Below are 16,128 nucleotides of genomic sequence, written 5' to 3'. Positions count from 1 at the left end.
TTTGATACAAATTAAGGTATGAACGCTGGAGTTTTAGCTCAGCTGTATTATTTATACTTAAAAAAATGCTTAACCGGGCGTTACAAACTTAAGCGTTGCTGAAGCCTTGAGCAGCACTGCTGCACATGTGCTCATGTTAATTAACAAAGAGAGTGGAGCCACCCTAACATTTGCTGTCTGCCTGGCCAAGATTTGAAATAAAGGTGTGGGTGAAGAATGTGTGCAAAGTTTCTTTACTGAAAAAAAAAAAGATGCTGTTTAACTGCTATGTGCCATGATTACAAACAAAGGTAGGGAAAAAAAACTGAGAAGGTGGGAAACAAGCATACATCATAAACGTGAGCAGATATGGACAGCTGTACTGATTTATTCAGTGGTTGTAGAAGAGACACAGTATTTGCATTTTCATTTATGCTCCCAAAATAAATGGCCTCGTTCTCATCTTTTTTTTCTTTTTACAGGAATGGCACCTCATTTTCTCCCCGAGTATAACCTCGATGAAGCGCGAGCGAAACTTAGCGCATGCGTGGTGACCCTGCAAGACACACGTGCCACGAGTTCAACAGCTGTCAAGTTGAACTGGAAGGTATGCTTCCATCATGATATTGACTATTGTCATTAGCTTCAAAAGCTTTCACATTTAAGGGCTATATACTCTGCACAGTGGAGTTTCTCTTACTAACCATAAACTTAGGCTGAAGTTCTGAGCTGATTAGGAGCATAGTAAAAGTTATTTCTGCATGGTGATAGCGGCTGCTTCTTGAAAGGGACCAGCCCAAGGCAGGACTTCTGCTGGCTCATACATCAACAGTGCAACATTTAGGTTTGCACTGAAGCCTATGATAAAGCAATGTCTAGCACATAATATTTACACCTTAACAGCAACCTATATATATATATATATATATATATATATATATATATATATATATATATATATATATATATATATATATATATATATATATATATATATATATATATATATATATATATATATATATATATATATTATTTGGTTCTGTAAAGTTCAGCTGGAAGCATTTAATAGGGAGCTCATAATGTGTTAAAACAAGTTACAGCTCTCACAGTTAATTTTTTTCTTCATTCTAAACACTAGGTTCATTAGTTGTCTTATGCCTCGCAGATTCAGGGCAACAAGGACTATGTGGAGGGCTTCTACATTCGCTTCCGGGACATGAGTGGCGGTTCGCAAAAGTACAACATGGTGACCGTGCTGAATGGCGGAGCACTCTCCTATGTGCTGAATGACCTGAAGAAGTTTACCAAGTATGAATTCTTTCTCGTGCCCTTCTACAGAAGCGTTGAAGGCCCACCAAGCAACTCGAGAAGTGTTCAAACCCTCGAAGATGGTATGAACAAGCTCTGCGATACATACTGACCTTTTGTTGTTTTTAGCTACTAATGTGATATTACAGCTCAGTTCATTGTAATCGCTAATGTGAAAATAGTGGCAGCTTAATCACTATTACATATTTTGTTGGCTCTCTTACACTCTTCTCACTTGACTAACCTTTCCCTTGCCATTCTTTCTTTGATATTTGCTGCAATGCAGTCATTGTCTTCGTAACTGAAAAGTGCAGACAGTCAAGGACGCAGGAAGCAAGTGCACATGCAATTTTGATAATGTACAGAGCTCAATAAACAAACTGCTGTTATAGGAGTGCATGGACTTGACTATGTTCTGCACAGTGGTAAAACGTAAATGCTTCTGTAGGCTTCTAAAAATGCTCGCGTAGCACACTCATTCGTACATACTTAATTTAAAACTACTCTTGAGTAACACCAAATGTAGCAACAGCGCCTAATGTACCGCAAATTCGGCGCTCGGGTTATCATGATTCATTCGCTGAGTGCTTTACAAAGAAAAAAAAGAAGATAAATAATTCTAAGTGCATGTGTTCTTCTTCAAACAACAAAAATAACCGGCATTATTACCCTTGTGAGTGAAGTCATATGGCTGCACTTACGTTTTCCTTCTTCCTGAATCCTTGTCAGTTCATACTATTATGAGCTCGCATCAGCTACCGCAGTTAGCTGATGCGATTACCATGACACTAATTAATGTGACTGGCATTTTGCAGCACATTCAAGAAGTTAAATCTTAGCAACATTGCAAGTGCACTTGCCTACACACGAAAAACCACATACCTATGTTTTCCCCTGCAAATCTAACTTCACTGCATTACGATGCTTAGCGTGGCGAAGTTAGCTTTTCTTTTGTCAAGTGCACTCTGATACCAGCAAATTGTGGCACTCAGTAACAACAAAACATATAAAAACATAATCTGCCAGCGTAACGTGCGTAAATATTGCCAAAAGCAAATAAAAAGGAAGGTGACTGGAGTGGTTGTGTTAGAATTATTTTTGCAAAGATATTAAACACCCACAAATGCCTCAGCTAATCAAGGAGAACTATCTTTCCAGTGCCAACAGCACCACCTGACAGTGTGGAGGTCCAGGTTCTCAATGCTACTACTGCAACCATATTCTGGTCTCCCCCACCTCCCCAACATCGCAATGGAAGGCTTCGAGGATACAATGTAAGGACTTACCTCAGCTTCCCCGGCTGTTTTTTCTTTAACGTTCCCGTTTTTATATCTTCAGTCCTTTAGACTAAAAGCTCTACTTTACGACCAAACCTGCAAAAGCCGATTCATCGCTGAGGTCTTGAACTTGAATAAATAATAAATAAAATAAATAACCTTGATCAGACCTTAACCTGAGTCTAATACCATTGCCAGACATGACGACGACCCGGCAAAGCAAAACCATGAGCCAATCGGGCTAAACACGTTTTCATTCGTCTATTCAGTTTAAAGGGCCACAGAAAGGTGTGTTTGCGCACTATGTAGAGTACAGGCCACCGAGCTTTCATGCCGTGTGTGAGACCTCAAAACCAAGTTGGGAATTTACGATACATTTTTAAAAATTTCTACTTCCGCACCTCACGGCGACGCGCGGTGCCAGGCTTTCGCGCGAAACCTGGCATACGACGCCACGCAGTGCAAGTGGCGTCAGCAGCCGGGGGTTATTGGTTTACCATGCCAAATTCTTTCAGACGTCACACAGCTACCACAGCCGCGGCCACGGCAGCTGGCGGATGTAGGGAAGCGGTCAAATGGGTGGGGCCGGTGGAGGAGCGCCGGCGTTTTCGCGTGCAAAAACTGAGAGGAGAGGGAAAGGCGCGAAGACACGGAAGCTCGAATTTTGACTGCATATAACTCATCTTCCACAAAACGCTTCAAAATAGTTCTTGCTGGAGGACATTTGCGAAGCAGCGTCTTTTAACATCCCAGGCATGCCGCAACTTAATTGAGAGCCCCTTTCTGAGGCCCTCTAATTATACGTTTTTTTAGGAAGTCAGTGCATTACTTTTACAATTAGCACAATTCACAATTAGCTCTCACGGGCTTCACTGATGACTAGATTCAAAATGTGTGAGCCAACAGCAAGAAGAGTCACAGCACTCAGCTGTGTATTGACAATGTTAGTAATAATTTGAATAATTTAAATAATAAAGATAGTAAGTAAAGAACCTACCACGGTACCCAAACAACGAGAGCTACTGCAATCGAAGGAACGGGCTAATCTGAGTGCTCTGATGTCTCTATCGTGCACACAGACAATATCACGCTATGTATTAGCACTCTGTTCTTGTTAAAATGCAGCTACCACAACGAACAGAAGCAAGTGTGGAGCTGGCCTGAGCAGCATAATCTTTTTTCCACTGTTTTGTTGTAGTCATCTTTGTTTAGTGGGGTAGGTTCGAGACCTAAGAAAGGCACGTCATGATCTTAATTTTAATACAATGATATCATGTGTTCTAAGAATGGAACTGCATCGTTCTTTTACCTTCAGGTGTACGTGGATGGCAATTCATCTGATCTCCAAGTCAACAAAAGCACAAACTCCACGACCAATACCCTTACGTTACGCAACCTGAAGACAGGAGCCACATACGAGGCACGTGTGGTCGCCCTCACCACAATAGGTGGTGGACCAGCCAGCAGCCCAGTCCGTTTCAAAATGGGTTGGTTTACTCTTTTGTTTTTCTTCTAAAGCTTGCAAGATTCTCTCAATGTTTATTTGCTGGACACTTTTCATGACCCATGCCAATAAAGGGCTAAATTTCGAACTATTGCCTATAAGCAAGTGCAGCAAGTTTCGTGTGTTGTCTAGACTGCCTTTGTTAGCTCAAACTACTCTATGCATTGTGGGGCACTTACAAATTAGCATGCTTTTCTTTGGTTATGCTGGTACCCTAGGGTTGTCTGTGATTAGGCATGCATTGCCTCATGGGACACCAGCAACAATTTAGGTGGTAAGTGCATCTGGGAGGAGCATGATGGTGTAGAAAAATTCACAGGGACACCTAATTCCATTATGTGTCGGCAATGCAATAGCATTAGCAGCTGCTGATGCCTTTACTGGGAGTGATGTCGCTTCCTGTCTGGTGACATCATTTCCCTCCAGCCAATCAGTGAATTTATCTTCCGACAACACGTTTTCTTCCCAATGAGGCTTCTAATGCTACCTCAATGATAAAACAACAGTTCTTTTTCCTACAAGCCTGCTGACAGTATGTCAGCCAAAGCAATTCTTGCAGGACAATGTTCCTTGTAGAGTGCCCTGTACTATCAGCATGGCAAAAAAAAAAAGTTGAATTTCAGCAGCTCTGGAGTGCTTCAGTGGGGAATTCGCAGCAGTAATATCATTACTAAAACATTTTGTTCAAGGACTGCCACCATATAAAGCACTTGTCATAAGACACAGAGCAAAGCAGCAGAAAATAGTAAAGTTGCAAGAGGTTTAATGCCTCCAATATGGCAGTACAAATACATCAATGAAGCTAGTACTACAACTCACCTTTCATTTTTTTTTTTTTTTTTCAGAGAGCCCAGCACCCTCGACATCACTTTCTACTCCCTTTCAAAACATTGTGACGCAGTCATGGTTCATTGCACTTTTTGGATGCTTGCTACTTGTGGTCATTACAGTTTTTGTGCTGTTTTTAATACGCAAAAGACGCCTGGAACACGCAAAGGCAATTACATCAGGTGAGCATGGAAGATGTTTGCACAAATTTCTGCTAACAGTAGAGAGAAAACCTGTTGAACATAACAACCTTCTAGAATACAGACCTTGCTGCCGAGCAACATTTAGCTGGAGTCCAGCTTTTGTCATAAAATTACATTAGTTTATTCCTCCATTGCTCACCTAGTTTAGGTAACCTTGGAGTTATAAGCTTTGGTTTTTCCCTTTTTTTTTGTCTAGTTCCAGTTCATAAGCAAGAAGACATTAGGTGAGTAGTTGTGCTCTCCAATATTTTCTTTTGTGGGGTGCCTGAAATGGCTTCTGCATGCTTATAATCATGCGAGGCATTTGGCAAATCCAGCTCACAGCTATTTCGGTGCTAATTTCGCCCCCCTCTCCCCTACCCTCTCCTCGGCCCTCCCAGCAACTGCTTCAATTCTCTCACTGGTCGTGCTGGCCTCAGCCCTCATGAAGCCTTGTGGATTAACCATAGTGCCTGGAGACCCTCTGACCCATCTAAGGAGCCCTTCTGTGAAACCAAGCTTCTTAACAAAATGAACTGCGCATCAAATGACCTTAACTATTCTAGGTGAGTTGCTTAGAAGCCCATTATTAATGCTTTTGTCTTCTAATTGAAACCCATTAAAACTGATGACGCTCTGCTGCCTGCTGGTAACAAAAGCCACTACCCCCATTTTTTTTTTTTGACAAATAGGGAAAGCTTGCACGCTTCCTATAAACGTGTGCTATTCTCACATGCATGTATCATTTAATGGTGAGGAGCAGCTGTGAACACCGTTTCAATCATGAAACTGAACTCTCGAAGACAAAACTAAGACTGCCTTGGGACAAAGTTAATTTTGAAATGAGGGTGGTGGATGATGGATCGATCGATGTTGGTGATCGACAGTGGTGTTGATCTTGAAGCTTTCTGATGGTTCGGTGATCCGGCGACATGTTGCAGAACAGACTGGACAACTTCTTTGGGACACTATCTCTTTATTGCACGGGCACTCACAGGCGACCTGCCCTCCGATCTCTCTCGTTCGCGCCAAAAACTTGCCCTTAAATCTCTGCACCCAGCATTCTGGGGACCCTTTTTGTAACCAATAGGAAATGCGCTTCTCAGAGCCAATCAGGAGAATTTCGTTCAAACTGAAGGAGCCAATAGCACGCCGGTGCTCACGTTGTTGTCTCGCGGGCACCCCGCAAATTCCACGAAGATGTTGCGCTTTTCCGCTTGGTTATAGCACACAGACACAAAATCACTAAAACCGCCAGCGGAAGCTCAGGGAAACCGAACACCCAGTCCGAACAGCGCATTGCCCTGGTCGCGCTCCCCCCCCCTCTGCTGCCCGTTCGGAGGCGCCCGGTCCCGCAGTCCGCTGTTAAAAGCCATAAATTCACACGCGACCCCCTCTCGAAACCCCAGCGGTCCGCGCATCGGCCATGTCTTGCGGCCCGAGTGCGACTTTACATGGACGGGCCTCCTCACTGCCGGTTAACCGTCGTTGCCGCCATCTGCCGCGTTTGTCTCAAAACAAACCCACTCCGGCGGCGCCTGGATGGCGGCTTCTTGAGGAGCTCCGACAAACAGCTAACACACACAAAACCAAGGCAGCAGCCACCGGCTTCGGGGTGCGCGCGCGATCGGTCCCTGAGCAACAGCTCGGCAACTTAACTGACAAGATTAAGCACTCTTAGTTTACCACTGTTTATAAAGAGCACATAGCTTACTTTAGGGGTGAAATGTCAACCAACACTTTGCTTCATTGGTGACATTGCTAATTCAGACCAATGACACATGGCTATATGCAGCATCATCATTTTTGTTGTTGTTGTTTGTGTACTTTCAGCGTCTATGCACCTCTCAACTGTGGCATTAATGCCCCTGACTATGCAGAAGTGGACACCCACAATATGACAACTTTTTACAAGAAGGACCTCCCTTCTATCCCAGAGCCCTACGCTACTACCACACTTATAAACCCTTCGCTCCAAAAGAGCTTTAATGGTTCAGTAAGTGCAGCATTTTCATACTACATGTTTTGATTTCTGAAAATTTTTTTCTGCTATATGCATTCTAGCGATAAAGTGTTCGTGGCCATCTATGACCAAATAGTGCAAAAAATGTTGCATAAAAAAGAATCTTCCTCTGGTTAAAAATGGCACAGGCACCAAAAACCCTTTTGGAAACTCTTCAAATCATGCTTGTTCCTTGGTGCGGCAATGAAGGCAACTTTTCAAATAATAAATTTGACACTACCATTGCACTTCTTCTTATGAAAGAAATCTCACCTCCGGAGGTGCTGTCTACAGGCATGACCTTCAGCCGACATGACTTTTGTCTTCAAAGTGCTAAAGTCAAAATTGTTTTTATCCATTGCACAAATTAGATATCGCTACTTCTCCGGACCTTGCAGCTGGCTTTCCCTAATGAAGATTCATTTCTTTTTCTTCCCACAGGCCAAAGATGGTCGCAGTGGAAGTTCAGCGGAAGAAGGGAGCCGGAAATCTGATAAGGCTTTTGACCTTGAACTGAGGCGCACAAGTGAGGGTATGTGGCCGCTTCATGTTGATTACCAATTCTACCAGGAGAAGGAGGTTATGAAGAAAAGAAAGACATTATAACTGCCTCACTGCAAATAGGCACCTGAATAACGCAGTTAGGGAATGGACTTGAGGGAGGGAGGGAGGGAGGGAGGGAGGGAGGGAGGGAGGGAGGGAGAAGGAAGTGAAAACATGCTATGCACAGTCTACAATGCATGTGGTTGAGTCCAGTGCACTTCTGCTGGTTATTGGCCTGTGCACTGCATTTGCCCTTTCAGGCACTATGCCAGTGCTATCAATTAAAGATTCACTAAAGGACCTCTATGAAAAATGCCTAATTCACTAAAATGCCATCAACAGGTGCATGCTCAAGCTTTACTAATGCGCCTCCACAACTTTGTTGCAGATGGCGTCACAGATCGGCTCTTGGAATCAGACAAACTTGCTAGTCCAGCCAGCGACTCAGGCAGCTATACAACAGGTAAATTATTTATGTACACATTAGCTCTGACAAAATCTTTTTAATTAAATAATACCCAAAAGTCATAGTATTGTTCACACAGAATGTTAAGTAATTCACAAAACAGAGAGTGCATCTATAAACTATACGGCAGACAGGAAGAGAACTGTCCAGTTTTAAGCTTAAATATTATTTCCAATAATGTACTTTGTACCAATTTATGTACACCACTGCACATGAATTTTCTGTTGCTGAAGATAGTGATGAAAGTCACAATGCGACAGCCTCTGAAGCAATTCTACTACCTCTTTTTTCTTGTCCAGCTTTAAAATATAGCAACAAAATGGTTTCTTTTACAAGCAAGCTATGGAGAAAATCGCATTTTCTGCCTACTTTTAAGCAGCTATTGCTACTTGCATGAAGGCAGCAGCGAGTGCTCTACTAACACTACTCAAACGATCTAGGAGTTGCAATACATAGCTGGCTCTACAGCACAACACGTAGTGCCAATATGAATGCTGACAACATCACAATCATGACTTTGCCTGCTGCCTTTGCAGATGAGTATGGCATGCCTATCAAAAAGAGTCGCCAAAAGTTCCCACGAGGAGGTGCCGTCTCCAAGGGACCTCTTATGAACTGGTCCGAAATCATTCCTCCACCTCCTGAGCAACCACCCAGTGATGCTGGGTCCCCACCAAACACACCTGCCTCCCTCAGAGGGACGTCCCCTCACAACAGACAACTCAAGCAGAAGGTGAGTGACATATGCCTTACGAGCACAGTCATTAGCTCAGCAGTTCAGAGACACATTAATGCATCTTTAGAAAAGCTCCTCACCCCTTCCTTTCGTTCCCATTTCCTGCTTTTCTTTTTTTGTGGAAGCATATTGTGCAAGGTTGATCGAAAAGTTGATCACCTCTCCTGCGCTTTGTTCTAACTGGGATCCCTTCATTTCTTTGCAAGTTACTTTGATCTTTTGGTTGGCTGTGTTGGGTTTTTAAGTGTATCAGCAATTAAGGCTATCACACGCCAAATGCAGAGTTAAAATTTAAAAACTTGATTTAGTTGGTTGTAATTTTTGCATTCAACAAGGCAAGTGCTTCACTGATATTAACATAAATTTCATGCCTCTAGAAGATGAGTGAAACAGTAATTTTGCACTATCGTTTGCTGTTCACTTATGCAAACCTCTTCCATTGCCTTACATGAAATACTATACCACTATCATCATTTACATGGACTGTTCATTTGTTTTGCGCTATAAGACTGCAAAACTTACTCTCACTTGTCTTCAGTTATTGTAGCAAGAGACATGTTGGCCAATTTTTTCAAAAGGACATCAAAATTTTTCTGCATTTCCTGCTTTGCAATGATGTGTATTCAAATGCTAATTGTAAATCACTGCATAAAATTTGTCACTGAGCTATAATTAATTCAAATACTGCTTCCTTTTAAATTATGTTCCTACATTCAGTCATTTGAACCTAGTAGTAAAATGAATAGCAGTTTGTTGAATATATTCTGCAACCATTTGATTAATACACCATAGTTGCTACAATCTTAGCACACATGCTGTTCGACTTGTTATCACATCACACGAATCGCTCTCCGCGGAATTGTAACATTCGACACAACCAACAAAAGCTTCATATTTCAATGTCTCTTTAAGGAAATGGACAGTCAGATCTATACAGTAACCATATCCCCTTCCTTCCCAGCTACAGCCAAATGGAGCACAGTCTGCCCATAATAACCTAAGGGGGGCACACGGTCCACCACGGTTCCCAGTGCCCTCACCCAAGGGCACCCTAAACCAGTCCAGCAACAGCCTTGGTAGCGCCTATGCAGACCCCTACCAGGGCCCTCCATTTCTGCCAAGGGGGCCCAGGTCTCTCCTCAGGCCACTGCAGCCACAGCAGTCACAGCATCAGCCAATGCAGCAGCAGCAGCAACAGCAGCAGCTCTTCAGCAATCCTTTCATGGATCGGGGAGTGCAGTCATCACTACCATCACTCATCAGTGAACCACACTCTTTGAACCCACCCATGGGGCCATCAGGCCCAAGGTTGGCCACACTCCAAGGTAAGCACTGTCATCGATAGGGTGAACAAGAATTTCATCAACGCTGCCTACATCAGCGAAATCAAAGTGTAGAAGTATGTTTAGCCAAAAGAAAGGAATTGGTGTATATTTCTTATGAAATTTGCATTGTGCCTTTATAGTGCGAAAAAAAAAACACACTAGTCCCTTCAGTCTGCTAAAGTGGCCTCAAGAAAGTTCACAGAGTACTAAAATAAACTAGCTGAGAATTAAAAGCTGTGCACGCTAAAGAGCTCAGATAGGTTTAGCATTATTTTAAAGATATGTACGCCTCATCACTGAAACAAAATCGGGACAAACCAAATCACCGTCACTTTTCCTAAGGCGCAATGCATATATTGCGTAGTATATATATGCTGTGCCTCCATTTCAGGAAATATAAAGCTAGTACAAAGTGGCTTTCTCAGTTCCATTTTTCTTTCACATGCATTGACCATAACGTAGAGAAATGAATTATATATGTCAAAAGTGCAATTTGCCAAGGTATTATTTGAAGCCACAAATACATTTAAAATGTGCTCCCAAGGCACAGTGTGGAGACAAAGAGATAATGAGGTGCACAAAACATATCAGTGTGATGATATACCTCGTGCCATCCACAGTGGGACATACTTTGGCTGTAGTTAATGGAAGATATAATCATGTATTCATTTTACTGAACCTCTGGCACATTTCTATCATAAAGGGTGTTACCATCTAGATGATAAATTTGCACAACATTGGATCATGCAAGTCTAAGCCAGCAACCCGCATCTTATTCACAGACTCTGACAGAAGAGGTGGGCTTCTGTGTTAAGCCATGCTGCATTACATGTACAATGCACATTAAACATTAGTAAGTTCCTGCCCAATCCTGCAGATCTAGTTGCTCTTATAACTGGCAAGTTTTATTATTTCACACTGAACGTGAAAATCAGGATGATGAATGCAGGCAGACCACATGTACGAGTCCTATATGCATAGCCTGGAATATTTACATTCAGACGGTTCTAGCCAACTAAAGTTTCTTTTAGCATCTGTCACCCACAGTGCAATAGACATGCAAATAAAGCTCATTCCATTTGGGCAGAGCTTTGACCTGGGCATTAACTACAGCATTACATTGAATTTGTCCTGCCAACACTGTCCTGCCTCCATACATTAGTTAACAAACCACAGTTATTAAGATAGCTTGTTCAGTTTTCCTTATATGGTGCAGAAAACATATTGACAAAAAGCTAAATGCATGATGTGGGCATCAGAGAAGCCTGCATATCTTGACCCCAAGAGCCTTTGTTCCTCTCAGGCCACATCTACCATCCGGCAGATGGGGAGTCAGATGTGGAGGAATTGTCACGGCCACGCTCGTTAGAGTCCAGCATTGCTGGGGACACTGACTATGCGCCAAGCCACGGTGAGTAATGTAGTTAGCTTATCACTACATGCTACTGGGATAGCGGGCGCGAGGCAATTGTACATGCAGCCATGCAGTTATGGACGCGGCCACAGAAGGAGGTGGGATGAGTGCTGGTTGCAACTACTTAATTAATTCCAAGCAGATTAAAAAAGATGCCTACAACTCAGTGGTAAAATAAAATTGCTAGATGTTGTGATGGGAGCCTATATTTGTGCTTAGAGGCAGGCACTGTACAAATAATCTTGCAATTCTGATGTTTTCTGTAAAGCTTGATCAGTACCTTTATGTGTAAGTGAAGGAAAAATTAAACAGTGTATAATTAACTGAGGTTGATTGCACAAGCACGGAAGCAGAACAGGTTAACCAGCAGAAAATTTAGGATGTAGCTCCGCTATCCCATAACTGCATAAAAACTTTCAGAAAGAAAGCCAGTAAGCATAGCGTCCAGAGCAGCTGTGGTCATAATTGTTTAATACTTTTCGCTGCATGCAGTCCGTCTGTGGTTCAGATCAAAAATTTTATGCCAAAATGATTCATTATATGTCAGCCCGCTCAGTCAGACTGCATGTCAACCAACAATAACTGTGCACCAGCCAGTTGGAACGAGGTTTTTTGTCAGTCACGCTGGCCAATGTAAAAATGCTGCATAACAATAACCAAGACAGATTACCAATGTCCGATACCAATTTAACGCTGAAATATAAAGAAGGAACAAATGGACAAAGCAAGCACATAACAACAGTGCTAGATGTGCTTTCCTTCCTTCATCCCATGTCTGTGGGCACTATCCTTCTCAATGTGACCAACTTCCAACTATGCCAACAACTTAATCTCACGTTTTCCTTAAAACCTGAAGCATTCATTCACAGATCTGCTTTATCAAAGTGTACTCAGGAAGTGCCACATCACTTTTAGAACAAACTACTATGTTCAGTAAGCAATCAGTGTTCAATGTTCACTGCCTTATAAGCTGGAAGAATCACATGTAAAGGGCATAAAATAAGTAAAATAAATTCACATATCTTTAGTGCAGGGGACTAGAATAGTGGCACACCTTGCCCGCACAAAACGGATATATCGCCAGCAAGCAAATAGCTTTGCCTTTTTAGATAGCTAAGCTACTTCTACCAAGCAGTGCTGTTCTTCAGTGCAGCATTAGAACTGCCCTATACAAGTGACTTAAACTGGTTACATCTATGCAGCACCCTCTTGGGCCAGCACGACAGAGCAAAGCAACAGTTCTTGCACGAGTGGCCGTTCCAGTGGGGCAAGTTCCTATGACGATTCTGTGTACAATGAGGTGGACTTTGCAAGTGCAGTAGCCCTGGCAGCACAGAATGCTGGCTTCCAAGTCAATGGCACAGTCATCTCTACAGCGCCTCCAACAGCAGAGCAGAGTGAGTTACTTATGCAGTTCAGAAGAACGTTTTTTAGCATCAAGCAAGTATATAAAGAGAGAAAAAAAAAAACCTGCGCTAATAAACTAGCCCTCACTGCATCAAATGTTGTCGATGCCCCCACTACATCTGCTGTTTTTGTGCTTCTTAGTAGCTCACCTAATGAGAGTTTCAAACTTACTGCACTCTGAAGGCCACTAGTTAGACACTTTGCATTTTGAGACCTATCTGTACACAATGCTTGTATACACCTGGAGGCTAATTCTGAGTTTGCAGCAAGTTTGCTTTGACTTAGCTGGAATTTCACTCCTCAAATGAGAGCAACGCTTCCACTTACCATTTTGACTTTCAACGAGTTAATTGGATATGTAGAGCTGCTATGTACAGGTGGGCTGGGCATGACGTCACGGGGACCAGGATGGAGTGCAGAGCTAGCTTCGACAATGCTGGCCGGAGCAGGTGGTGATAAGCAGATTAGATAAAACATGCAGCTTTTCGCTATGCTTCTGGTCTCAAAGATGGCAGCCATTGTGATGCAAATGCAAGCCATGCATTGGAAGTGGCATCATAGCAGAAGACATTGGCTTAAAAGGCCACTCCTGTGTTTTTTCGAGGTTTACATATTTGAATGGTTTATGGTATATGGGGGCTTAACATTCCAAAGCGACTCATGCGCTATGAGGGAGGTACATATTCGAATGAAACCTTTATTGTAGATTTTCCTTCCCATCCTGATCATGTCCACCAAGATTGGGAGTCATGCGACAATTGATTCCTGCACAAGTTGATTTTGAAGTTTGCCGTTTCTGTGGCCTCAGTTCAGGCGAGGGTTTCTGCAAGCAACACCGCATTTCCAACATCACAAATATCAATCACACATTATTGCCCACTCCATGCGTGGAGACCAAACTTGGGGCTTGTATAAGGTCACCTTATCCATTTTATGAACTGAGTTGTCATTTCTAGTCGCTATTTTCAGCCATTCAACGCTCTTACGAGCGTTTTTCCCATAATGTCTGCAACATCATTGCTGCATCAACTGGAGCTTGGTCCCTCAACACAAAGCCAGTTTCGATTTTGGTTTGCTGTTTTTACCATTTTAAAACGGTTATACTTGGTACTTTGACTAACGGTTTCGTGTGCCGTTGACAGGGGACTTCAAGAAATTGATGCATTCATTAATTCAAAATGTTGGAAAAAGTCATGGAGTTGCCCGTTAATCATTAATCACTGAGAAGTCAGTGCTTGGATGTATCTCTTAAGATTTAACAAAAATGCATTTTCTGCAACCGAGGGTGAATTAAAGATTTTATTATCGTTACCACAGTAACCAAAGCATTCCTTGCATACTATATAGCATATATTAAAGGTTGTCTCTTGTTTATTTAAAGGTGGCAAAACAAGTGTTCCCGATTGGCTGCTTGATCAACAAAATGACAAGGTCTCAAACTCACAGAAGCATGGGAGCAAAACACTAAGTCATCAGATCAAGAATACTGGTAAGAATGCGCAAGTAGAAAACGTGATAGCTCCCCAAAGCTAAGATAAACAATGCTGCTGCAGAACAGTAATGCATACAGAGTTATGCAATGTAGAATATTATATCAGATGTGCACACTGGTACTGTTCACTTGCAGAAATGCACCCTCAGAATCAACTGTTGTCCCTGAGCCTACCCGGTCAGAAAGCATTAGGGGAGCAACGGCTTGTGCCCACTGAAAATAATTCTTCTATGCAAAGCAATGATGGTAAGCAGCATGCAGATATTTTGAAAATAACAGCTTGCAAAGTAATTTGCACAGCTATAGTTACACAGCCTACTTTTGTCAGGGCCATAGTAGCATCAGGGAACTGTACTGCTGTAAGGCAGAGATGCACATACAGATGAGCCTACTAATTATGACTTAAGTGTGACCAGGACATGTCCCTTATGTATGAGTGTTCCAAAGAGCCAACTTTTCAAAATAATGGGAATAATTTCACAAGAAATAATACTGAGGTAAATCGATGAAGTCAATTTGTGGGTTTTGCTTCTGTGACAGAATGCCGACAACTACAGTTTCTACAATGCCTGGAGCAGACAACTAACTGCTCATCACCAAGGGCTCCGACATAGCTCACTTGCTTGACAGACTTGCTGTAGACAGTCATATTTGATATGCTCAGTCGGTTACAATGACTGTACATCACTGCTGGCGTTAAAGTGTTCCAACACTCAAGCAATTAAGTAAAAATGTAGAAGTGTTACAAACTTGGAGAGAAAAGAGAGAGAAAAAAAAACTGGCTAAACCAGGGTGCGGCTCAGTCGTGTCATTCCATTTTTCTTCTTCTCCTCCTTAGTAAGCATGTCACATACCCACGCAGGGGGATTGGCCAAGGTTCGGTAGATAATCCCAATGAGGTATTCGCGCGGGGAAAAATAGGCGTGAGAAGACTGAATCAAGATAAAAATTGGAAAAGTCAAATGAATTAAAGAAATATGAATTACCAGGAATAGAATCGAGCATTTTTGCACATGCGACAAAATCTTGTATACAGTTAACAAGGTAATGGATCAGTCGCACTTATGTAATCATGAAGGTAGCCACAAACACTGCTTAACGAGAATCCGTTTGCGCTCACAAAGGGATCCTTCTATTCTTCTTCGTTTACCAGTGATATAACAGTGGCGTGGGAGATACCCTATTCTCTATCAGGTCTCAATCTACCCTCTCTCTCTTCTTTCCATTTCTGTCTCCAATCCAGAATCCCTCCATTTGTTTTTCTCTTCTTTCTGTCTTCTATTTTCTCTTTTTTGTTCTTCTTACTCTTGGTTTGGCTCTTTATTTGGCATGCCTTGGCTTGGAGCTGATCAACTTAGCTACCAAGCTAAGGACAGAAAGATCAACTATAATTAAAACCATTACAGGCTTTAGTTACACAACAACTGTCTCGTGTTAACGCTCTCAATTGTTAAAAATGGCGGTGCAGCCGGTATATGCAGCCACACTAAAAAAGAGCAAGTGCTAGCATATCATGCATGGCACACATGCAGTGAAACCTTATGCAAAAATTTGGTGTAAAGCAGGCACATGCGGTCAAACTCTGCTGTTCTGGAGAAGTGATGGGGAGAGGAGAAGGGGTGGGGGCAGAGATCTAGTGGTCTTAGGGTGCAAGACTGCACA

General features: G+C 42.5%; 1 protein-coding gene across 6 annotated transcripts in view; it reads left to right on the top strand.

Moving 5' to 3' along the window:
* LOC144093766 (roundabout homolog 2-like) overlaps positions 1–16,128 on the top strand; it is a 201,359-nt gene that overhangs the window by 181,580 nt on the left and 3,651 nt on the right. The window contains exons 10-25 of one of the 6 annotated variants that reach the window (XM_077627463.1): positions 462–586; positions 1,148–1,373; positions 2,449–2,564; positions 3,883–4,054; positions 4,917–5,081; positions 5,299–5,326; positions 5,483–5,647; positions 6,915–7,077; positions 7,525–7,615; positions 8,015–8,089; positions 8,629–8,825; positions 9,790–10,153; positions 11,457–11,564; positions 12,770–12,964; positions 14,356–14,463; positions 14,602–14,712. In XM_077627463.1, the coding sequence (XP_077483589.1) occupies positions 462–586; positions 1,148–1,373; positions 2,449–2,564; positions 3,883–4,054; positions 4,917–5,081; positions 5,299–5,326; positions 5,483–5,647; positions 6,915–7,077; positions 7,525–7,615; positions 8,015–8,089; positions 8,629–8,825; positions 9,790–10,153; positions 11,457–11,564; positions 12,770–12,964; positions 14,356–14,463; positions 14,602–14,712 (2,409 nt within the window). The remainder of the gene's footprint in view (positions 1–461; positions 587–1,147; positions 1,374–2,448; positions 2,565–3,882; positions 4,055–4,916; positions 5,082–5,298; positions 5,327–5,482; positions 5,648–6,914; positions 7,078–7,524; positions 7,616–8,014; positions 8,090–8,628; positions 8,826–9,789; positions 10,154–11,456; positions 11,565–12,769; positions 12,965–14,355; positions 14,464–14,601; positions 14,713–16,128) is intronic. The other 5 variants (XM_077627464.1, XM_077627465.1, XM_077627467.1 and 2 more) reach the window with 5 other exon arrangements.

This window comes from Amblyomma americanum, chromosome 6 (genome assembly GCF_052857255.1).
Source record: "Amblyomma americanum isolate KBUSLIRL-KWMA chromosome 6, ASM5285725v1, whole genome shotgun sequence".
Lineage (NCBI taxonomy): Eukaryota > Metazoa > Arthropoda > Arachnida > Ixodida > Ixodidae > Amblyomma > Amblyomma americanum.
The sequence above is the reverse complement of the archived record's forward strand: the minus strand, read 5'-3'. Positions and strand labels throughout refer to the sequence as shown.